Here is a 24,013-nt window from a genome sequence, read left to right on the forward strand (position 1 = left end):
ATGTTATTTAATTAGTTAAGTTAAAAATTTTGCTGATTTGGGTGGTGCCTATAGCTCAGTGGGTCAGGGCAGCAGCCACATACACCTAGGTAGGTGAGTTGGAACCCGGCCGGGCCTGCTAAACAATGACAACTGCAACAAAAAAATAGCCAGGGTGATGTGGTGGGCACCTGTAGTCTCAGCTACTTGGGAGGCTAAGGCAAGACAATCGCTTAAGCCCAAGAGTTTGAGGTTGCTATGAGTTGTGTCGCCACGGGACTCTACTGAGGTCAACATAGTGAGACTCTGTCTCAAAAAAAAAATTATTTTTTTACTGATTTGATAGATTCAGTATTAGTTCATTAAGTTGTTAAACTTCACCATGGACTTACTGCTGTGATTGATTTGATCTTTTTTTTTTTTGCAGTTTTTGGCCCGTGCCAGGTTTGAACCCCCCACCTCCAGTATATGGGGCCAGTGCCCTACTCCTTTGAGCCACAGGCACTGGCTGATTGATTTGATTTTGACCCATAGTTTGCTTATTTTGAAAGATGAGTTTGTAACTTTGTGATAGTATTTGGATTATTAATTAATCACGACAATAACCTGTGGAGAAATTATTAGCTTTAAACCAGCTCTATTTCCCCCATCTTAGAGGATGCCGTTGTGCATCTCTATTTATTTATTTATTTTGAGGGACACATGGAAACCATCATGCACCCACAGACAGTTCTTTCTTGCTAACAGAAATGTAGACTTTTTTTGTAGCACATAGGAGGAGCTCCAGTCCTTTTCCAGTAGTCCTTTCCGAGGGTTTAATAAGTCTAATATGAATACACATCTTTGTATTGTAAGATATCTTTTTTTTCCTTAGAAATTGTTTTGAAGGAATAAGATGGATTTGTAAATGGACATGAGCTCTTAAAAATTTCAGGCATACTGCTTATGAACAACAGATTGACTTGTGTTGTTAAGCTGTTGGTAGTTTTGAATCATTATTTCTTACTTTGCATTGGTATTCTCATTACAGTGAAAGTACCTTTTCTCCGAAGTTTAATGAAAAAGATGGGCATATTGAGAGAAAGAGCCAGAACGGCCTGTATGAGATTGAAAATGGAAGACCTAGGTAGGTATTGGTAATGGAGCATCTTATAATAATGGGTCTTCAAAAGGCAGGAAAGATAGTTAACATTTACAGAATGCTTGTATGTGCCAGACATTTATAAAAGAACTTTTATATGTGATCTAATTAAATCTTCACAATAACCCTGAAGGTGGATATTTTTAGTTCCATTTTACAAGTAAGGGAAGAGAGTATAAGCAGTTTGTATACAGGTAGTAATGTAGCTCTAGTAAGTTGCAGAGGCAGATTTGAATGCATCTTTTTGTAACTGTACCTTGAAGGTAAAAGTAATTAATTGAATAAATTAATAGAGAAAGGATTGAAAAGTATATGCTTGGTAGTTATTTATTAAATGGTATACTGTCTTTTTAAAATTTGTATGTTTAGTGGGTACATCTGCAATTCTTTGAAGTGGATATATTGGGTAGTAGTGAAGTCTGGGCCTTCAGTGCACACCTGGATAGCGTGTGTTGTATCCATAAGTAATGTTCCATTGATACCGGAATTTCGTCTTAAGTGGGTTCTTGGTCTTAGTGATTCGAAGAATGAATCACAGATCAGTGGTAAAACAGGATTTATTTACAGAAAAGAATACAAGAACACCAAAGCTCCTGGCAGACAGAAAAAAACCCAAGTTGTGGGAAAAAAGCTCTCTTTCTGGACTCCTTGTCTGGGGCTGCTCTATATAGTCGCATGGGTTCCTTGTAGTTATATGAGGCCAGGAAATGAATGGACACAGTCCTCCCCACACAAGTGAATGAGTGCATTAATAAATGGATACAGTTCCTTCCGCTGGGGCAAAGTGAATGAATGTATTAATGAGTCCATTCATACACTTGAGGCCTAGGAAACTTATAAGAAATTGACCTAGGTATAGGAAATGGGGTTCCCTGTTCAGTCATAAGTGCAGTTGTCTGGCCCCTCTGGTGACTAGAGCCTCTGGTGGGGGGTGGGGGAGTCCTCCGGGGGTCCCCTCTTGCCTGCTCGACTGAGCTGGCTGGGGCACCACCTGTCCTGTATCACCATTACCCATTGCCTTTCCCCCTTCCCAGCTTCCCCAGTCTGTAGTGATTATTATTCCATTCTTTAAACCCATGTGTATATATTACTTAGCTCCCACTTACAAGTGAGAACATATGGTGTTTGACTCTCTGCTTTGAGTTGTTTCACTTAATATAATGTCCTCCAGTTCCATCCATGCTGCAGCAAAAGACATGATTTTATTCTTTTTTATGGCTGCATAGTATTCAATTGTGTATATATATACAACATTTACATTTTTAATCCATCATTTGTTGGTGGTCACTTGATTGATTCCATAACTTTGCTGTTGTGGATGGTGTTGTGATAAATATATGAGTGCCAGTATCTTTTTGATACAATGTTTTCTTTTCCTTTGAGTGGATACCCAGTAGTGGGATCCCGGATCAAATAGTGGTTCTATTTTTACTTCTTTGAGAAATCTATTTTCATAGAGGTTGTACTAACTAGTTTACATTCCTGCTAACAGTGTCTAAGAATTCCCTTTTATCCACATCCTTGCCAACATGTGTTATTTTTTGACTTTTGTGTAATAGTCATTCTGATTGTTGTAAGATGGTGTCTCAATGAGTGGTTATAATTTGCATTTCTCTGATGATTAGTGATGTTGAGCGTTTTTTTTTTTCATTTGTTTTTGGCCATTTGTATGTCTTTATTTATTTATTTTTATTCTATTATTATTATTATTATTATTATTTTTGCAGTTTTTGGCTGGGGATGGGTTTGAACCTGCCACTTCTGGCATATGGGGCCGGCGCCCTACTCCTTTGAGCCACAGGTGCTGTCCTGTCTTTTTATTTTTTATTTTTTGAAACAGTCTCACTTTGTTGCCCAGGCTTGATTGCCACGGGATCACCCTAGCTCACAGCAACCTCAGCTTCCTGGATTTAACCAATCTTTCTGCCTCAACCTCTGCGGCTAATTTTTCTACTTTTTAGTAGAGATGGGGTCTCGCTCTTGTTCAGGATGGTGTGAGCTGTGATGTCTTGGCACTCGACTAAGGGTGACATAGTGAGGCTCTGTCTCAAAAAACAAACAAACAAAAACGATTTTTCTGCACAATTCCAAAATTATCCATTTTCCTTAAGAAGATTTTATAAAAGTTCTGGAAAAATATAAAAATTATCATAATAAAAGGATAAATAAAAGTATCTTAGATTTGTAACCTTGTTTATTACCTTATAAAAATGTTGTACTTTGAATTCTTAGTTTTGACTGGGCGCAGTGGCTCACTCCTGTAATCCTAGCATTCTGGGAGGCCAAGGCAGGTGGATTGACTCAGCTCACAGGTTCGAGACCAGCCTAAGCCAGAGTGAGACCTCATCTCTAAAAATAGCTGGATGTTGTGGTGGGTGCCTGTAGTCTCAGCTACTTGGGAGGCTGAGGCAAGAGAATCACTTAAGCCTAAGAGTTTGAGGTTGCTCTGAGCTGTGACACAATGGCACTCTACCGAGGGTGACAAAGTGAGACTCTGTCTTAAAAAAAAAAAAAAGAAAAAGAAGAAAGAAATTCTTAATTTCTCTAAAGTAAAGAATGGTAATATTCCCCCCCACAGGCCCCCCCCAGGTCCTACAGCTCTGCTCATTTTTTCTTTGGTCATAACTTACTCACCTTTGTATGTTACCAAGTTAAGTCAAATTCCCCTTGCAAGAGAGATTGTTGTTTTAGTCAATACTTTTTGACTAAGAGAAACTAACTTTAGCTTGCCTGAACAAAAAAGTGAAATTATTATTATTTTTTTTTTTTTTGCAGTTTTTGGCCGGGGCTGGGTTTGAACCCACCACCTCTGGCATATGGGGCCAGTGCCCTACTCCTTTGAGCCATAGGCGCTGCCCAAAAGTGAAATTATTTTAAGGCTATAGGATTGTCTCAAGGAATTCAAAGCAGGTAACTTTAGGAAGAAGTGGGTTTGGAAATCGATCAAGACTCTTTCTGCCTCATCTCTGATTTTCTCTATACATTGGCTTCATTTTTCTCTCTCTGCAAACAACTTACAGTGCTTCTCAGGCTATAGGATAGTCTGTGTGTCCATTCCACTGTTTGTAGTTTATAAGTTATAGGCTTGATTATCTATAAAAACTAACATTCTTTTTCTTTTCTTTTTTTTTTTTTTTTGAGACAGAGCCTCAAGCTGTAACCCTGGGTAGAGAGCTGTGGCATCACAGCTCACAGCAACCTCAGACCCTTGGGCTTAAGTGATTCTCTTGCTTCAGCCTCCCAAGTAGCTGGGACTACAGGCGCCTGCCACAATGCCTGGCTATTTTTTGGTTCTAGTTGTCATTGTTGTTTGGCAGGCCCGGGCTGGATTTGAACCTGCCAGCTGTGGTGTATGTGGCTGGTGCTCTAGCCCCTGAGCTACAGGTGCCGAGCCATCATTCTTTTTCTTAATATTGGCTTTGATCATTTGTGTTTAGGTGTGTGGGTACATGGAATAAAATATGGACGCTAGCCACCTCACACCTCCTGTGAATGTGAAAAGAATTATTGCCAGTCAGCTAGGTGTCTTAGCTTGTCTTTCTGTAAGTCTTGCTGAAATATATCTCAGGCTAGTACAAAACAACATAAAAATTAATTCATTTTTAATAGTCACAGGGAAGAACAATAAAAATGGATGGCTAAAGGGGAAATTTTTGTGAGTTATTTATTTTCACATAATGGAAGGACAAAAGACAGAGCATTAAATAGGTAAGATTACTGATCTAGGTAAGAGTCTCACTATGTCGCCCTTAGTGGAGTGCTATGGCATCACAGCTCACAGCAGCTTCCAACTCTTGGGCTTAAGCGATTCTCTTGCCTCAGCCTCCCAAGTAGCTGGGACTACAGGCACCTGCCACAACACCTGGCTATTTTTTGTTGCAGTTGTCACTGTTGTTTAGCTGGCCTGGACCGGGATCAAACCTGTCACCCTCGGTGTATGTGACTGTTGCTGTAACCTCTGTGCTACAAGTGCCGAGCCAAGGGCATGACTTTTAAATACTGGATTATGGCATGAGGTTAAATAGTAAGATGACTTTTTTTGTTTTTTTTTAAAAAGCTTTTAGTATACTGGAAATCTATGATATGTAAGTAATACTAATACCTTTATTACATGCTACAAAATATATAATACTGTAAGAAAAAATCTAGAAACCACTGAGGAAAATGAACCTAAAAATGTAACAGAAGCAACATTACATTTTAATCCTGTGGCCTTAAATTATGGTAGAATTATGATGCCAAAGTGAAGCGAGGTGTGGGTATCCTGAGAGGTTAGTGGTACTTGTTTTAGACATTGATGATTAGGCAAAGATCATTTTAAGAGTCCAATAAGGTTCTATTTTGAATTTAGGAATATAGATGAAAACTGAAACAATTCTTACATTGTAGAACCACTCTGGAAATGAGATTTCTCCTCTTGGATCAAGGCCAAAGCTTAATACATGCATAAAAGAAAAATTAAGTAATAATATCATGAGATAAGTGATTTCAGTGCTGGATAGGTGTCACTGGTTGTGAGGAAATATTTCCTTGTTTTGGACTTGTACTGCCTTCTCTTAGGCCATGTTAAGTCAGGCTAAGAAAGATGAACACATTAAATTGATTTTTTTTTTTCTTTAGAAATCCTGCAGGACGGACAGGACTGGTTGGCCGGGGGCTTTTGGGGCGATGGGGTCCAAATCATGCTGCAGATCCCATCATAACCAGGTAAGAACCAAATAAAACATTTCAGTAGCAAAGAGCTAAGCGATGGGGACAATACAAATTATAGTTATGTATATGTATGTATATTTATGTATATATGTATCCCCATGTGTATATACACATGTATTTGTATGTGTGTGTGTGTCACTAAACCATGAGAATACGTTCTGAGAAATGCATTGCTAGGGGGTTTCATTGTGCGAACGTCACAGAGTATACGCACACCAAGTTAGATGGTGCAGTTAGCATGCTATAGCCTACTGCTCCTAGGCTACCAACCCATACAGTGTGTTCCTGTACTGAATACTGTAGGCGGCTGTAACATGATGGTAAGTAGTCATATATCTAAACATAGAAAAGGTTCAGTAAAAATACAGTAAAAAAGATAAAAAATGATATACTTACCATGCATGGAGCTTGCAGGACAGGAAGTTGCTCTGGGTGAGTGAATGTGAAGGCCTAGGACATGATGATGCTACTGTAGACTTCATAAACAGTGTGCACTTAGGGTTTGCTAAACTCATAAAAAGTTTTTTCTTTTGGGCGGCACCTGTGGCTCAAAGGAGTAGGGCACTGGCCCCATATACCGGAGGTGGCGGGTTCAAACCCAGCCCTGGCCAATAACTGCAACCCCCCCCCAAAAAAAAACAAACAAACAAAAAAAACCAGAAAAACTCCTTTTGCTTTAATAATTAGCTTTAGGTTGCTGTAACTTGTTTACTGTATAAACTTTTAAATTTTTGTTGATTTTTGACCTTTTTATGGTATCACTTAGCTTAAAACAAACACATTATTCAGTTGTACAAAAATGTTTTCTTTTTTTATATCCTTATTCTATAAGCTTTTTCCTCTTAAAATTTTTTCTTTTAAACTTTCTTGTTGGGCAGTGCCCATAGCTCACTGGGTAGGGTGCTGGCCACATACAGAGAGGCTGGTGGGTTCAAACCGACCCGGGCCAACTAAAACAACAGTGACAACTATAACCAAAAAATAGTCTTAAGCTGTCACCCTGGGTAGAGTTCTGTGGCATCACAGCTCATAGCAGCCTTAAACTCTTGGGCTTAAGTGATTCTCTTGTCTTAGGCTCCCAAGTAGCTGGGACTACAGGCATCCGCCACAACGCCTGGCTATTTTCATTGTTGCAGTTGTCATTATTGTGTTAGCTGGTCTGGGCTGGGTTCGAATCTGCCAGCCTTGGTATATGTGGCTGGCGCCCTATCCACTGAGCTACAGGCACTGCCCCTACATTACAATTTATTCACTTAACATGTCTCACAGTACTGCTCTTTTGGGGGAGGAATTATAGTTAGATATGTAGTTAGCTGTTACATAAAGAAATTTGCAAGCTCATATCTAAACCAGTATTTCACTGGATCTCATCCAAAGTGATGATTAGATCATAAGACTTTTTGTTTTGTTTTTTGAGACAGAGTCTATGTTGCCCTCTGTAGAGTGCTGTGATGTCACAGCTCACAGCAACCTCAAACTCTTGGGTTTAAGTGATTCTCTTGCCTCAGCCTCCCAAGTAGCTGGGACTACAGGCCCCTGCCGCAACGCCCAGCTATTTTTTGGTTGTAGTTGTCATTGTTGTTTTGTTAGGACCGGGCTGGATTTGAACCCGGCAGATCTGGTGTATGTGGCTGGCGCTGTAGCTGCTGATCTACAGGCCCCGAGCCCAGACTTTCTTTTTTGATTTAGATCAGAAGTTCAAAATCTATCTTTTCTTTTTTGCCTAGGAGACCATTGGAACAATTCTTAAAATTAAATTGGGGGTGGATGTTGCTATGGAGATAAGGAAGGGGAAGGAAAGATTTGTCAACATATCTGGAAAAGAGGCTATAATTAGAAAAAGTCTGTTTTGCAATTAACATTGCCTTTGCACGTTTTATAAAACAATATGCAATTCAGTTCAAAATGTAAAATTAAATCAAAGGATAGAATTTTTTGTTTATTAGAAGTGAGCATAAAGAGTGAGAAGCATTCCTTTTTACATCACCTAAACTGTATCATAATCTACTTTTCTGATAACAAAGCAAGTATTGCCAGGTCTTTTCCCCTACCAATAATTTTTAGAAAGGATCCTTGAACTTTAAAAAAATAACTTTTGCAACTCTCTCTCTTTTTTCTTTTTTTTTTTTTTGAGACAGCATATTACTATGTCGCACTTGATAGAGTGCTGTAGCATCACAGCTCACAGCAACCTCCAACTCTTGGGCTTAAATGATTCTTTTGCCTCAGCTTCCCAAGTAGTTGGGACTACAGGTGCCCACTACAACGCCTGGCTATTTTTTTTTTTTAATTGTGGTTGTCATAGTTGTTTGGCAGGCCAGGGCCAGGTTTGAACCCATCAGCCCTAGTGTATGTGGCTGGCACCCTAACTGCTGAGCTATAGGCGCCAAGCCAACTTTTGCAACTCTTTTTTAAAATTCTATTCTGCTTATAAGCTTTTTCTAATAGTACTTTAAATAGTAAAAGCTGCTGCTTATATCCTGAATTTTTTTTTTTATTTGTGGAGAATCAGTATTCTTTACGTAATGTAGGTATTTGTATTGGTCTGTAACAGTGCTAAATATAGACTATTTCTAATAAAAAACAATAGTTCTCTTGTAAAACTAGCTGATGTAAGGTAAATTTATATATGCTGTAATATAAAGAAAACTATACTTTTATAATTTGTCTCAAGCTTGAATTAGAATCTTCGTCTTTGTTGTAGGTCAGTTATGATTTCACATTACTATTCACAGGTGGAAAAGAGATAGCAGTGGAAATAAAATCACCCATCCAGTTTCTGGGAAACACATCTTACAGTTTGTTGCAATAAAAAGGAAAGACTGTGGAGAATGGGCAATCCCAGGGGTGAGCATTAAAATTAAATGAAATAAATGTTCAAATTCTTGTTAGTCGTTTGCTCTTACTACAAGGCTGCTGTCTGCACCTTTCCTACTCCACGCGTCTTCCATCTCCCCCGGGTCAAGGAGTAGTTCTCTTGTCTTTCATCCCTGCCATGAAGTGTCATTATCAGCAACAAGTTTAGGATAATCCAAAGCTCTTAGAATCTGAGTCTAATTCTGATACCCTTAGGAAAGAACATAGACTTTGGAGTTAGATCTAGGCCTGTGTTCTGGCTTTTCCTCTTCCTGGGGTGATACGGAATTCAGGCCCTTGTCTTTAAAATAAAGATACCTGCCTCACGGGGTTACAAGAGATAGCATATAAACACCTGGTATATGGTAGGCACTCAATGTTGGCTGCCGTCTCAGAACTTAACTGTTACTTAGCCCCAGGTAATATTTTCAACATTTTTTTTTTTGTTGAATACTGATAACTTTAGACATAGACATAATAAAAAGTGATAGCTTTTATTACTTACTATTCTTGTAGTCTTAAAAATGTCTGTAATATCATTAAGAAGGGTGCACTTTTTTTGGCCTTTTGTTTGAATCTATTCCACTGGTATATTCGAAGTGGCCTCTTAAAATGTGTGTGGCAGAGGATTTTATATTTTACGCTGTATTATGAAATAGAGATAGTTTAATATGAAGATAACGTTTTATAAGCCACTATTGGCAAGAAGGTCTTTTTATTACTGTAGTTTTTTTTTTTCACATTGGTTAATATCGTTTAGTTATTGTGTTAAGACATTTATACTCTAGACTAATAGATCCAAGATGTACCCTTGCAATATGCACCATAGGTGTGATCCCACCATTCACCCTCCCTCGATCTGACCTCCCCCCTCCCTTCCTATCCCCCCTCCTCCCTCCTTCATCTTGGGCCATAGTTGTGATCTATTCTTCATATGAAAGTGTGAGTGATTGTAAATTGGTTTCATAATAGTACTGAGTACATGGGATATATTTTTTTCCATTTTTGAGATACTTTACTAAGAAGGATATGTTCCAGTTCCAGCCATGTAAATGTAAAAGAAGTAGTCTCCATCTTTTTTAGGGCTGCATAGTATCCCATGGTATACATATACCATAATTTATTAATCCATTCATGGGTCACTGGGCACTTGGGCTTCTTCCATGACTTGGCTATTATGAATTGAGCTGCTATGGACAATCTGGTGCAAATATCTTTGTTATAAAGTGATTTTTGGTCTTTTGGATATACACCTAGTAGAGGAATTGCAGAATCAAACAGCAGGTCTACTTTGTCGAATAAACATGGAATAGAAATAAAGATCTGAGCTAACTTCAATAAGAGCTTAGGCTAATTTCTGTGGGTTAAATAGTCAAACTTATGCTGAGTGCAATAATGTAATTATTTCATTAAAGAATCTTATATATATATATATATTTTTTTTTTTTTGGCCAGGGCTGGGTTTGAACCCGCAACCTCTGGCATATGGGGCTGGTGCCCTACCCTTTGAGCCACAGGCACCATCCTGTAATTTGAAATTCTTATCAAGCAGAGAACTATTGTCATTGCTATTTTGAGAGTCACTCATCTAATCAGTGTATTTTGAGTATCTTTGCCAACTAATATTTTAGACATTGCAAATATAACAGAGCAATCAAAAGAAACATTTCTGTCCTTCAGTGCTCACGTTCCAGTAGAAGAGACAGATCATATAAGATAAGTAAGTTAAATATATTGTACAGAAGTTGATAAAAGAAACCTTAAGGTAGGGGACTAGGAAGTGTTCAAGAGTTCACAAGTTTAGACAGGGAAGTTAGAGACACTCTCCCTGAGAAGGTGACATTGGAGTAAAGATCTGAAGGAGGTAAATGAGTGAGCCATGTAGGTATCTGGGGAAAAGCATCTTGACAGAGGTAACAGCAGGTGCAGAGGCCCTTAGGTGGGAGAATGTGTGGCATGTCATGGGAATACTGAGGACATAGTGTGGCTGGAATGGAATGAATGATGAGGAAGGATGAATTTGCTGTGTTCTTTCTTGTCTCCAGGCCTTCTTGCCTTAGTTTGAGTTTGGAAAGTGCCAGGAAATTAGTTTGATTGGCTCAATTTGTCATAGCTGGCCTTGGACCAGTCACTGTAGAGAAATACATATATATGTATAATGTATCCTTATCTTGGCTGCTTCTGCTACAACCACTTTAGAGAAGAGCATATCACAGAGGAATAGGGATTACTTTTATGGGCAGATAGAATAATAAATGTCCACTGTACCACTCCATAAGTATGTATTGAATGAATAAAAGCTTATTATTATTATTATTATTTTTTTTTTTTTTGCAGTTTTTGGCCAGGGCTGGGTTTGAACCTGACACCTCTGGCATATGGGGCCGGCGCCCTACCCCTTTGAGCTACAGGCACCGCCCCAGCTTATTACTTTTTTTTTAATGTAACTCTTAGGGGATGGTGGATCCAGGAGAGAAGATTAGTGCCACACTGAAAAGAGAATTCGGTGAGGAAGCTCTCAACTCCTTGCAGAAATCGAGTGCTGAGAAGAGAGAAATAGAGGAACAGTTGCACAAACTCTTCAGCCAAGAACATCTCGTGGTAAGACATGGTGGTTCCTAGAAGGGATTTGGTCCTTTGGATTAAAGAAAATGATTCAAAGTTTGCCTGTAAATCTAGCAGACCCTTCTCTAAATGAAGGGGGAATACTTGTATATTTGATTTCAAATATATTTATAAAAACAAAGTCTAGATCGTCACCATAAGTAGGTTTCTATTATATTTAAAGTTTTATAGTTCAATTTTAGGTTAATTGTATCATTTATTATAATCATTTTTTCCTCCTGGTTTTTCTTTACACTACATGTGAGAAGCTATTTTCTTACATGCTGAGTACCCATCCAATAGAAAACCTTTTTCTTTTGCATGAATTCAACTCTCTCTGAAAGGACATTTATATGTCAAATGATATTGATATTTTGAGAGTTACTCATCTAATCTGTATTTTGAGTATCTTCGAGTTTTTCAACCATTTAAGCCTCATTTCTGTTTTGTCTGTATTATATCTCTGATTTTTAATAAGTAACCTTATAAGGAATATGTATAGTACTACTAAGGGAAAGAATAGATTTTCTTTTCACTTCTGTTGGCTTTTGTTTGAATTGCTTTGTTCTCTTTTCAGAATTGGGATTTCTTAATTATTTATGTTCTCCAGATTTGTGTTGGTCATGTTAGTTAGATGACTAGATCCAAATCTTAACTGTTAACTTAGTTTTATTTATAGATCTCCTTTGTTTAACTAAAATAGTCTACCTTTGTGTTTCTGAAACTCTAATCACAGAAATTACTAAAATATAAAAATACATAAATTATGTACCTTTTTTTTAAGTTGGTTTTTTTGGGGGGTCGGGAGCGGGGAGGGGATAGAATCTCATTCTGTTGCCCAGGCCACACTGCTGTGGCCTCAGGTTAGCTCACAGCAACCTCAAGCTCCTGGGCTCAGCCATACTCTTGCCTCAGCCACCTGAGGGCTGGGACTACCAGTGCCCACCGTAACACGTGTCTATATAACATGTTTAGTAGAGAGGGGGTCTTGCTCAGGCTAGTTTTGAACTCCTGAGCTCAAGCGATCCTCCTGTGTCAGCCTCCCAGAGTACTAGGATTATAGGTGTGAGCCCTGTGCCCAGCCAAATTATGTACACTTTTTAAAAAATCATGTGACCTAAATCTGACTATTCCCAATTCTGAAATTAGAATCTGAGTGGTGGATTTGACACTTCCTCAAAAGAGAATATGAATCCCTGGGAAACAAGTGTGTGGAATACTACATTAAAGGTTCTATGATATTTACCTTTCTTTTAAAAAATATATTGTGGAGAAACACAATATGACATTTCCCATCTGAACCATTAAGTGTCCAGTTGAGCAGTGTGGAGAGTGTTCACGCTGCTGTGTGGCAGGATATTCATGTTTCTGATTCTGGTGACAGTAACATGCGTCTGCCCTCCTCTCTGCTGCTGATGCTGGGGTGCTCAGTGAAGGGAGGGTAAGATCACCAGTTCTTGGCTTCATGTGGGAATGAGTTTGACAGCAAGCCACCCAGCAATAGGAAGTGTACGGAGAGAGACAGACAGCAGACCCTACTGCACAGAGTAGGGGACCTTTCCCAAGCAGGAGGGGGACACCTTATGGGACAATGGTAACATTTTTAAATGTTAAAAAACCTCAAGGAAACAGCCATACATGACCAGCATGGACTCATTGTCAGGCCATAAAGTTTAGTCATAAAGTGTTGTCACAGAATGGGAAGTGCAAGCAGTTCGCAAGGCAGCCTGCTAAGCAATGCACCCGTCCTCCAGTGGTCCTAGGAAGCGACTTGCTCGCGGCTTCCTTGTTCACGTGGCTGCATGTAGGCTCTCTGGGCTCACCTTTTCTGCTTTATTCCTACATCATTATATGTTGAAATTAAAAAAAAAAATGTCTCCTTTCAAAAATAGATATATAAGGGATATGTTGATGATCCTCGAAACACTGATAATGCGTGGATGGAGACAGAGGCTGTGAATTACCATGATGAGACAGGTAATTTTGTATTTACGAATACTAAACTGACTAAGGTTAAAGATCAATTTAAGCCACTAGCCTAGTAGGGCATGATTAAATCAAGATTATTGTAATATCTTAAGCTAATTAACTATTGATTTTAGGATTTTATTTACATGAAAGCAAAAATTATTGGTATTAAAAGGATACATAGAAGAAAGCTTCAAAAATGTTATCACCAGTGAGTAAATTTGATTATTTGGTAACATACGAAATTAAGATTGAATTTATGGGCTAAAATTATGTGCTTTAAAGTTGTAAGATTATTTGTGTAGTAAAATTTCATTTTTGTAAGACAAAGACAACCAACTGGGGATTTAGGTAGGAAGTATGGCAGTGGTAAAGGAAATGAGATTTATATTTTACTGTTTGAAATATTTTTATAGTAAGCATGGATTGCTAAACACAAAACAATATAAAAATAATTCCAAGTACTGCAAATGTTTTAAATGACTGCTTTATCTGGCCCATGGATTTCAAATTTTTCAAATCTGTTATTAAAAAAAGAGGAAATCTGTTACCTTAACAATTAATTTGAGACAGGCAGGGTGGCTCACATCTATAATCCTGGCACTCTGGGAAGCTGAGGTGGGTGGCTTGCTTGAGGCCAGGAGTTTGAAACCAACCTGAGTAAGACTGACACCCTGTCTCTGCTAAAAATAGAAAAATTAGCCAGGCATTGTAGCTGGTGCCTGTAGTCCCAGCTACTTCAGAGGCTCATGCAGGAGGATCGCTTGAATGCAGGAGTTTGAGGTTGCTGTGAGCTAGGCCGATGCCACAGCACTATAGCCTTGGCAACAGAGTGACAAAAACCTAAAACAAAACAAAAATTATTAATTTGATCTTAATTTACACATTGAATGGCATCCCTTGAAATACATTTTATTGTTAAATTGGATGACCTTTTAAGTATTTGTTTTGGTTTGTAGCATAATAAAGTGAGGGCACCAAGTCAGAGAACTGAGTGCTCTTTTCTGATCTCTGTATAACCTTGTGCAAATCTACTTGTTCTCCTGGACTCAGTTTTTTAACTTATAAAATGGGATAAAATTAGAAGATCTGTAACTTCTCCCTTCTGTGCTTTTACTTGTTGAACTTGGGGGACGCTCCCAGCACCATTTCTCTACTTTGTGTTTAACTACCGTTAACCAAGATATTAGAAGAGCTCATCCTTCTTGTATTGAGAACTTAGAAGAAACATACAAGTGTGATTTAGAAACAGGTCTGTACAACATAAGCGTTGATAAATTTGTTAACCATTTGTTTTTGAAGTAAAAACAGTGACTAATCTCCAGTGGTTGATCATAGAGTTGATGAGTTGTTCCCTGTTTTACCCTTTCTCTCTCTTTAAATTTAAATTCTGTTCTGATAATTCCACCATCTCTGCCATTTCTGAGTTTGGTTCCAATGCTTGCTTTGTCTCTTCAGACTTGGGTTTTTCTGTTTTAACATGCCTTGTAGTCTTTCTTTGAAAGCCAGCCACGATTTATTCAGTGAAAGGACCTAAGGCAGAGTTCTTCAGTGTTAAGGCTTTATGTTTACATTTACATTTACAGAAGTTCTGCTGTGTTTATCGTTTGCTGTAGCTGTAGATGTCAGAGGCTAAAACTTCCCTCTAGTGTTTTTGTTTCTGTTTTCCCTGTTGTTGGTTTTGCCTGGAGACTTTTTAAGGTCTGACGTGTGCCCTTCTTTCACTTGTCTTCCCTTTATTATAGAGGACTCCTTTTGATCTGGTGGTAAATTCTGGGGAAGGGGAATCCGAGGAGAATCCTGTGGCTAGGTCTCAGGCCTTTAGGGAGCCTGTGGTGTTGGACTGTGACCTTCACAAGTCTTCTCAGCTCCCTTCCACCTTTCATCTTTAGGTGAGACAGGAAAGCTAGAGGGTGCTAGAATAGGTTATTTCCTGGATTGGTTAGGTTAGACCTTGGTAAAAACAGCTTTCCTTGAAGGCAGAAAATGCTCTGGGTGTATTTCAAAATGGTTACAATTCTCCTCTTGCTGCTGGAATAGACAAGGACTTTTTCCTCCAGTATTCACCCTGAGAACCTGGTGGCATTCCTAGAGGTAAAACACAAAAATGTGGGCCCCTCTCCATCGTGGTAAGACTGAACCTGCAGGAAATTTTCTCTCTCTAGCTAGTCCACAGGCCAGTTTACATCTTGAAGTGTTCCTACCAGGTGCTGGCCCAGTGGTGGGCTTCGGTGCTGGTGAGCTGTGTTTGCCTGTCTCTCCAGTTTGGGGGGATGTAGCCTGGGTTATGACCTTACCTCAGTGACGGATCTAAGAAGGATGGGAGTGATGACTTCTGATCTTTTCATATGTCAGACCAGACCTCTTTCAGCTTTTTAGAATTTTGTTTTACATAATTTATTATGTGACGAGAGGAGGAGTAAAAGAACCCTTCTTCAGACATTATTAGTTCTGGTAGAGAACAAGATGTTAGAGCAGCGGTTCTCGACCTGCAGGTCGCGACCCTTTTGTAACAATGAAAATATATCCCGCATATCAGATATTTACATTATGATATATAACAGTTGCAAAATTATAGTTATGATGTAGCAACAAAAATAATTTTATGGTTGGGGGTCACCACAACATGAGGAACTGTATTAAATGGTCGCGGCATTAGGAAGGTTGAGAACCACTGTGTTAGAGGAAGTGCTGTTTAGATATTTAGTTATCAGAAGTGTTATTTACTTCAGTTTAGCTTCTGGACTAAGGTTTACTTTTTAATTCTGTTTCTCCATTGACGGTTGGATGTTGTGGTTATAATGAAGATGTATAAGAAAATATAACTTTTCCATTGGAATTTAGAAACTTGTATGCTAAAATATTAGTTATTCTAAGTAGCTATTATAAAGGTGTAAAGTAATAAATGTTTATTGAAAGTTATTTAAAAATAGTTGATATAAAGAGGAAAAATATTTTAAAAAGCCAGTTATTTTATTATCCAAAGGTAATCACTATTCATTAACATTTTGGTGTATCTTCTAGACTTCTCATATGGCTATTTAGTTATTTATTTATTTTTTACTCATTCCTTCACCCTTGGTAGAGTGCTGTGGCATCATAGCTCACAGCAACCTCAAACTCCTGGGCTCAAGTGATCCTCCTGAGTAGCAGGGACTATAGGCTCCTGCCACAATGCTGGAGTAGTTTGTCTATTTTCAGTAAAGACGGGGTATCTCTTTACTCTGGCTGGTCTTAAACTCCTGAGCTCAGGTGATCTGCCCTCCTCGCCCTCCCAGAGTGCTAGGATCGCATATGTGAGCCCCCCCACCTAGCCAGTTGATAATTTTTTTAAAGAGAAAAGTTTTCTTACTGGTACCTCTACCTAAAATTTAGGAACTTGGTTAAAATTTGGGTATTTTGGAATAGTCCAATTTTTAATGTTGATTTGAGATTTTAAGAAAGAATGCTTGAAGATACAGAGATGGGTTAAAGAAAGAAATGAATAAATGAATTTCCTTTTCTTGATGGTGGGTTTTCTTTGTTAATCAGGTGAGATAATGGATAATCTTGCCCTAGAAGCTGGAGATGACGCTGGAAAAGTGAAATGGGTTGACATCAGCGATGAGCTCGAGCTTTACGCCAGTCACTCTCAGTTCATCAAACTAGTGACGGAGAAGCGGGATGCACACTGGAGTGGGGACTCTGAAGCTGACTGCCGTGGGGTATAGCTCATGACGGGATACACACTGGAGTCAGGATTCTGAAGCTGACTGCCGTGGGGTATGGCTCATGGTCTCTGCAGAAGCCTAAAGCCCACAAAGGAGCAAGTGCTGAAAAGGAGGCAGGATCACCCAACTTATGCTGTAAAAAGGGCCAGAGCGGCCACTGGGCCTATTCACTTCCAAAATAATTTACATTTAGAGGGTTTTACATCAGAATAAAAATTAATAAATATGATGAAACAGAACACAGAATTTTCAGCTTTCTGGTCAAAGGAATATAAAGAGTCATATTTTGTATGTATTCTATTTAAGCATGGCTTCAACGAAATTTAAACAACTGATGCTCTCAGATGAATCATAATCAGAATAAAGACAAATTCTTGATCAGCCATAACTCCTGTTTTCCATCTAGTTTTTGCTTGTCAGTTCCAACCCCCACCTCAACCTTTTGAGGCCCAAAGGATTTTCCTGCCACATGGGACTTCTTTAGAATGAGCACCACCATTGGATGTATAGTTTAATGTCACATCTGATTTTTCCTTAAATTATTTACCATTGTGCTTTTTATGATCTTATTGAAGCTGATTTCAAAAGTGGGAACTTTATGTATTCTTGACTTTAGAGTCATGAGTTTTATGAGGAAATTTCAATCACTCTTTTAGTATTAAAGATTAAGAGCAATGAATAAAGGCCAGGCACGGTGGCTCACGCCTATAATCCCAGCATTTGGGAGGCCGAGGCGGGTAGATTGCCTGAGCTCATGAGTTCAAGACCAACCTGAACGATAGTGAGACCCCATCTCAAAAAGCCGGTTGTGATGGGTGCCTATAGTCCCATCTACTTGGGAGGCTGAAGCAAGAGAATCACTTAAGCCCAAGAGTTTGAGGTTGCTGTGAGCTGTGACACCACGAAACTCTACCGAGGGCGACATAGTGAGACTCTGTCTCAAAAAAAGAAAAAAAAAATTGAGAGCTCATATCCTCATTTTTAGAAGTTCTGAATTTTAAAAATATGTCTGGGAAATTAGTAATTAAAATCAGTAAGTTTATTTCACTCTAGTGCAGCGGTTTTTAAGCTATGGGCTGCAACCCACAGGAACTGTATTAAAGGGTCGCAGCATTAGAAAGGTTGAGAACCACTGGTCTAATATAAATACTGTATGTTATAACCAATTAAAAAATAGCTCGGCACCTGTAACTCAGTGAGTAGGGCGCCCGCTTCATAAACCTGAGGCTGGCAGGTTCAAGCCTGGCTTGGGCCTGCTGAACAACAGTGACAACTGCAACCAAAAAAAATAGCCAAGTGTTGTGGTGGGCGCCCGTAGTCCCAGCTACTCAGGAGGCTGAGGCAAGAGAATCGCTTAAGATCAAAAGAGTTTGAGGTTGCTGTGAGCTGTGATGCCATAGCAGTCTACCGAGGGTGACATAGTGAGACTCTGTCCCCCTCCCCCCAAAAATAAATAAATAAAAATAGATGTCTAAAAGGAATTGCAATCAGATAGGAACAGAGAGAGATTTTTGTTAGGAAGTAAATGTTAAAGATTGAAATAGGATTTTGAAAGGTGCATGGTTAACATTAAAATCCTAAAGAAAGGACAGGGTTGGTGTTTTTAGGGGGGTCTTAGAAACAAGGAAGGGGGGAAAAAGTAATACTACCTTGTCTGAGTGGATATGTGTATCTCATGCTCCCCAATAATATGCATTGGAAAGTGCTATGATATTAACTCCTCTCCACCTCAATTAGGCTTGGACTATAGGTGGGGCATCTGAAGAAAAGCATTAGGGAATAGGGACACATGGTGTTTTCTTCAGACATTTGAAGAAGAAAGTAGACTGTATCTAGAAAGTAGAACTAGAGTTAAGGTCAAACAAAAAATGTTTTGTTTTGTTTTGTCAATTTGATGTGAAAACTCCTGTGGTAGTAAACTCCTGTTGAACTCAATTAGAGTGTTTGATTTCAGGATACTTCAACCCTCTCTGGAGGTGTTAGAGGGCTTATGTATAGCATTAACTCTTAAAAATCCATAAAATCCTGGTCCCTTGGGTATGTAATAAAGGGATTTATCTTTGATGAGCATAACCTGCTCATGGAGTAAGAGGCTGGATGGCTTCTGGGGTAAGTCAGCTTCTCCTTTTACTCTTTGGGATGAAGAAATTGTTTCTTTATAGCACTGAACCGAGACCTCTAAAGTTGAAGCTACTTAGAAAAACTTTTAAGAAAGTTTGAGCAATTTTCTGAAAAATGGTTTCATAGTTTTAATACATAGTTTTGATACATTAATAAAGATATTAGGCTATATTACAGTTTTCTTTAAAGTATAACTAAAACACATGGTCTAGATAATTTTTTTGAGTTTTCACTGGAACGTATATAAAGTATGCAAAATGATAAAACTGTTAATTCCACTACAGATAGGGTAGAATAGCGGTTCTCAACCTGTGGGTCGCGACCCCTTTTTTCCATTTATAACAATGCGGCAATTAGGAAGGTTGAGAACAACTGGGGTAGACGAAGATCATCTTCTGAGAACTGAAAACATCCAGCACTATCTATAATGGGGAAAAATCAGATTAAAATGTTAGTTTATGACATTCCTAGAAAACATCTCCTATATCACTAGGCAATATTCCCTTCATATTTACTTGTCTTACGTTTTTATGTATAAGGAATATTTTTTTCTTTCAGAAACAGTAAGAGTAATAATACATACCATTTACTGAATATCCATATTACTTAATCTTCACCACAATGCCTGTGAAATTAGGTGGTATTATTCCCATTTCACGGATAAAGAAATTAATATTCAGAAAGATTGCCCACGTTTTTATTCAGCAAGGGACAAAGCTGGAATTCGAATCTCAGTCTGCCTTATTCTAAAACCTGTTTTTTATTCCCTACGAACTTATGAATATTCTAAGGTTTATTATTTAAGTATGCAGTTTGGAAGATTATATGGTACATAAATAGTACTCATATTAGTCATCATAATGCGGTTATGATTTGTAACTTGAAATTTAAGGACCCAACTTGATTTGGCTAACCTTGTTAGCCAAAGTATTTGCATAATTTTCACCGACAGACAGTTTATGTGGTAATAATCTTAACATAAGGATAAATGGTCACAATCAGTATTTGTTTTGCCAACAGAGGTTCTGGAACTTTTGAAGCATTTCAAACTCAGATAGAAGATATGCTAAACTTATATGAGATCATAGTTATCTTAAAAGCTATTTGGTAGCTAAAGAGGAACTTGAAAATTCTAAGCACTTTGAGAGTCTACTCTTATTTAATAGTATGTTTTCTGATCTCAGCACTTCTGATAGTTGGTATTATTTTCTAAAACTTCTGGAGTTTTATTAAATAAACTGACATTCAAATACATTCTTAGAAGAAAGCATTTTGAATTAAGTTGGTCTTTTTGTACCTACTTTCATCACATTATTTACAAACTTAGACACAATCTAAGGTGATTAAATTTTTTTGATAAAAATATTCAAAAATGCATAATGTTGCTTGAAAGATATTTGGAGATTTTACTAACCGTATAGAACTTCTGGCACAGTAGTGAGAATTATTTCTGTCAAAATAGATAATACAGGTTACAGTTACTGTATGAAAGTATTTTTACAATAATTCCTTCACTTTCACCTGTGTCTCTCATTTTATGATTATTTTATTGCTGATATGTTAATATTGGTAGAATTATGTGTGCTGGGGATAGAAAATTAGGTGGTTCTGTTATACTTCAATGCTGAGTTGAATCCTTAACTGTATGCAGAGTTGAATCCTTAACTGTATGCAGAGCTTGATTTCTCCCACATGGCCTCTGCTGGCTTGATAAAAGTATTTGAAGTGATTAAAAGTACTAAACAAGCACTTTGTGCAATAAAACTTGTTAGGAGAAAAACTGGTGGGTGAAAATCTAGTTTCTTTCAAGGTAGATTAAAATACATACTATATAATGTTAATAGATGTATTGTTATTTAAAAAAAGAGCCAGGCTCCGTGGTGAGCTGGGTTCAAGTATCCCAGCCACTGGGGAGGTTGACGTGAGATGATTGCCTGAGACCAGGAGTTCAAGGCTATAAGGCTATAGGGTACCATGATCCAGCCTGTGAATAGCCATTGGACTACAGCCTGGGCAACATAGTGAGACTTCGTCTCTTAAAAAACAAGGAAAAAAAAAAAAAAAACCAAGAAAACCAGCAACAAAAAGGAAATACCTTCTTGGTCTCTACTTTTTTTTTTATTAAGCAAACGTGCATGAAAATGAAAGTAGAAAGTCCAAGGATTGCAGCCTTTGCACCATGCAAACTAATGGTTTTAATGTAAAGGAAAAGGGTTGCCTTTGAGATCAGACCATTTCTAGGTTTGGTAGTTTTCTATCCAATGAGTAAGCTTTTCTCATTTACTATGAATTGTCCATAAGACAGAAATAAGCCTGAGGCAAACTTCACTGTTCAATATTTTTTATCCTAATATTGCATATATGTCTTAAAAACTTAAATTTGTGAAATACCAGGGATGTTATGAAAAGAATACATTTTCAGACCTGCAAAAATTTTGGTCTAAAGATCTTGGAGGAAATTTGGTTTATAACCATTAATTTTAATTTGGGTAGATCAGTTGGGTTTAATTCTACCCTGTGTTTTTATAGTATGAAGAGTTATTCTTACCTTTCCAGCCAATGAATGTCTCTTATGTTTATCAGTATAATCTCAGAAATAAAATCTTACCCCAAAGAAGCCCTAAAAATAAAAAAAAAATTACTAAGATACTATCTTTAATCCATTAAGCAAATTTGTATTTTATGGTAGCATAAAAATAAATGACTTACCACCAGTTGGTTCAAAATAGCAGTGATTAACTGCCAAAGAAGAAAAATCAATGATCAATAATATGAATGGGATTTTTATTTATATTTAACTTAGTACATATGTAAGTTAAAATATTTTATATATGAAAATATTTATTGAAAAATTCAGTTATATTACTTAGTGTTTTATTTAGATGATGTGAGATTTTAAAATGAAGAGGTAATATCTAGATTAAAATTCCTTTAGGTCACAGAAATATTTTCTTCTAACTGCCTAGTAATTGTATTTACCATAGTTGAAAGTTAGAGAATTGATTTGAAGTGTTAAGAAACCCACTGTATTGGTGTGTGTCACACTTTATGGGGGCAAGACATGATTGCAAGAGGGACTTTACCTAACAATTGCAATCAGTATAACCTGGCTTATTGTACCCTCAATGAATCCCCAACAATAAAAAAAAAAGAAACCCACTGTGTACACTGCCATTCAAATCTTGTCTTTCATACATGATGCAGATTCCCTACGTAAATGATACTTGAACCAAAATTTTAGGACAATTATGAATACCTTGTTTTGAGGATTTGGTTACACAAACAGTTTTACTGGAAAGGTATTGCTTTGAAGCTTCCACATGGTCATTCTGACCACTTCTAAAAGGTGAATTTCTCTTGCCTCGGACTATGTGCAAGTATGTTAAAGCTAAACACTGTCCCAGCCATAGTACTTAGCTTCTTAGCAAAGCTAAGGGGTGGCTTTTATTCTCTTGAAGAGCCTTTTCCTTCTCCCTGCCTTAATTAGGACCAGTGAGAGGAAAAATTTTCTTACCAACATGTAGATATAGCAGTTTCCTAAGTTATTCCGTTAGGATCCTTTTCTAGGATGGGTTATGGCCAACAATGTTTTTAAAAAGATCTAGTAATTTGAATGAGTGAAATGTTTCTGAGGAGTCAATATGTTCACGGGAAGGGAACTTGGAAGTAAATTCATACATTTTACCTCCTGCTAACTTAATTGTACAGATGGGATTAGAATGTAGGCTTTCCAACCATAGGCTATTGCTCTTTAAGCCGCTTTGATGTAGAAGTGAAGTTAATAAGTTTGTAATCATTAATAATAATTGAAGTTAGTTTTCTGAAACATATTTAGTTAGAAATACGCTACAAATTTTTCAATTTGTCCTTTGGAAATAGACTGTAATAAACAGAGTTGAGTTGTGGGTAGAACACTAGCATTTTGAACTCAAAAAAGACTTCAGGATTTTATTTAGACTCAGAAGATACCTATGTGCCTGTAATCTTTCTGGGAAACTTAAAACATTCTTTGAGATGGTTGACTTTATGGTCAGGTGCTGTGGCTCATGCCTATAACCTAGCACTTGGGAGGCCGAGGCAGGAGGATCCCTTGGGCTCAGGAGTTCAAGACCATCCTGAGCAAGAGCAAGACCCTCATCTTTACTAAAAATAGAAAAAAATAGCCAACTGCTATGGCAGGTGCCTGTAGTTTCAGCTACTCAGGAGATCAAGGAAGAAGGATCACTTAAGCCCAGGATTTTGAGGTTGTATTGAGCTATGATGATGCCACTATACTCTCTCCAGGGCAACATAGTGAGACCATCTCAAACAATAACAACAACAATAACATAGTAGTTGACTTCAACCAGTCTACTTTGAAGAATCCTAAAAAATTTTCTCAGGCACTTACATGATTAAGGCCTAATTTTCTCACATTTTTATAAAATATCACTTCCTGATTCTGTTCTGTCAATTGTAAAAGGTTCTATTTCATTAATAATAGCTTGTTAAAAGAAACATCCCAGATGTTTCAACAGATGTTTTCATTGTGAGATGTATTGTGATTTCAGAAATGTCTGTAGAAAGTGTTTTAGACAAATATAATGTTTTAGTGTTATGTTTGTAACTCTATTCAACTATTCAGCATTTTCACATTTACGATTATTCTGTGTAATTTATTGTATCATTTAAAGGCCCCCTTTAGTTGAATTACCACAAGACATACCTGTTGGAATTTAGGTTTGATAATCTTCAATGTATTATATGTCTGTGCTGGTTCATCATTAGTAAAAAAATAATCCTTCCTAAAGCAGTTTATGTTGTAACCCAAGTGTTCTCTTTACTTGAACTGACATCAATGATGGATGAAATTATTGTGTTAGTTTGTGATTTGGATGAATTGAATAAAGGTAGAACTCTTCTCATGCATTGAGGTGGTTTT

General features: G+C 37.7%; 1 protein-coding gene across 2 annotated transcripts in view; it reads left to right on the forward strand.

The window, feature by feature from the left end:
• Window positions 1-22,247, forward strand: part of NUDT9 (nudix hydrolase 9) — a 30,497-nt gene extending 8,250 nt beyond the window's left edge. For both annotated transcript variants that reach the window (XM_053602983.1, XM_053602900.1), the window contains exons 3-8: window positions 1,010-1,105; window positions 5,741-5,827; window positions 8,569-8,680; window positions 11,144-11,290; window positions 13,186-13,270; window positions 16,793-22,247. In XM_053602983.1, the coding sequence (XP_053458958.1) occupies window positions 1,010-1,105; window positions 5,741-5,827; window positions 8,569-8,680; window positions 11,144-11,290; window positions 13,186-13,270; window positions 16,793-16,971 (706 nt within the window). In that variant the 3' untranslated portion in view covers window positions 16,972-22,247. The remainder of the gene's footprint in view (window positions 1-1,009; window positions 1,106-5,740; window positions 5,828-8,568; window positions 8,681-11,143; window positions 11,291-13,185; window positions 13,271-16,792) is intronic.
• Window positions 22,248-24,013: the final 1,766 nt, after the last annotated feature.

This window comes from Nycticebus coucang, chromosome 1 (assembly GCF_027406575.1).
Source record: "Nycticebus coucang isolate mNycCou1 chromosome 1, mNycCou1.pri, whole genome shotgun sequence".
NCBI lineage: Eukaryota > Metazoa > Chordata > Mammalia > Primates > Lorisidae > Nycticebus > Nycticebus coucang.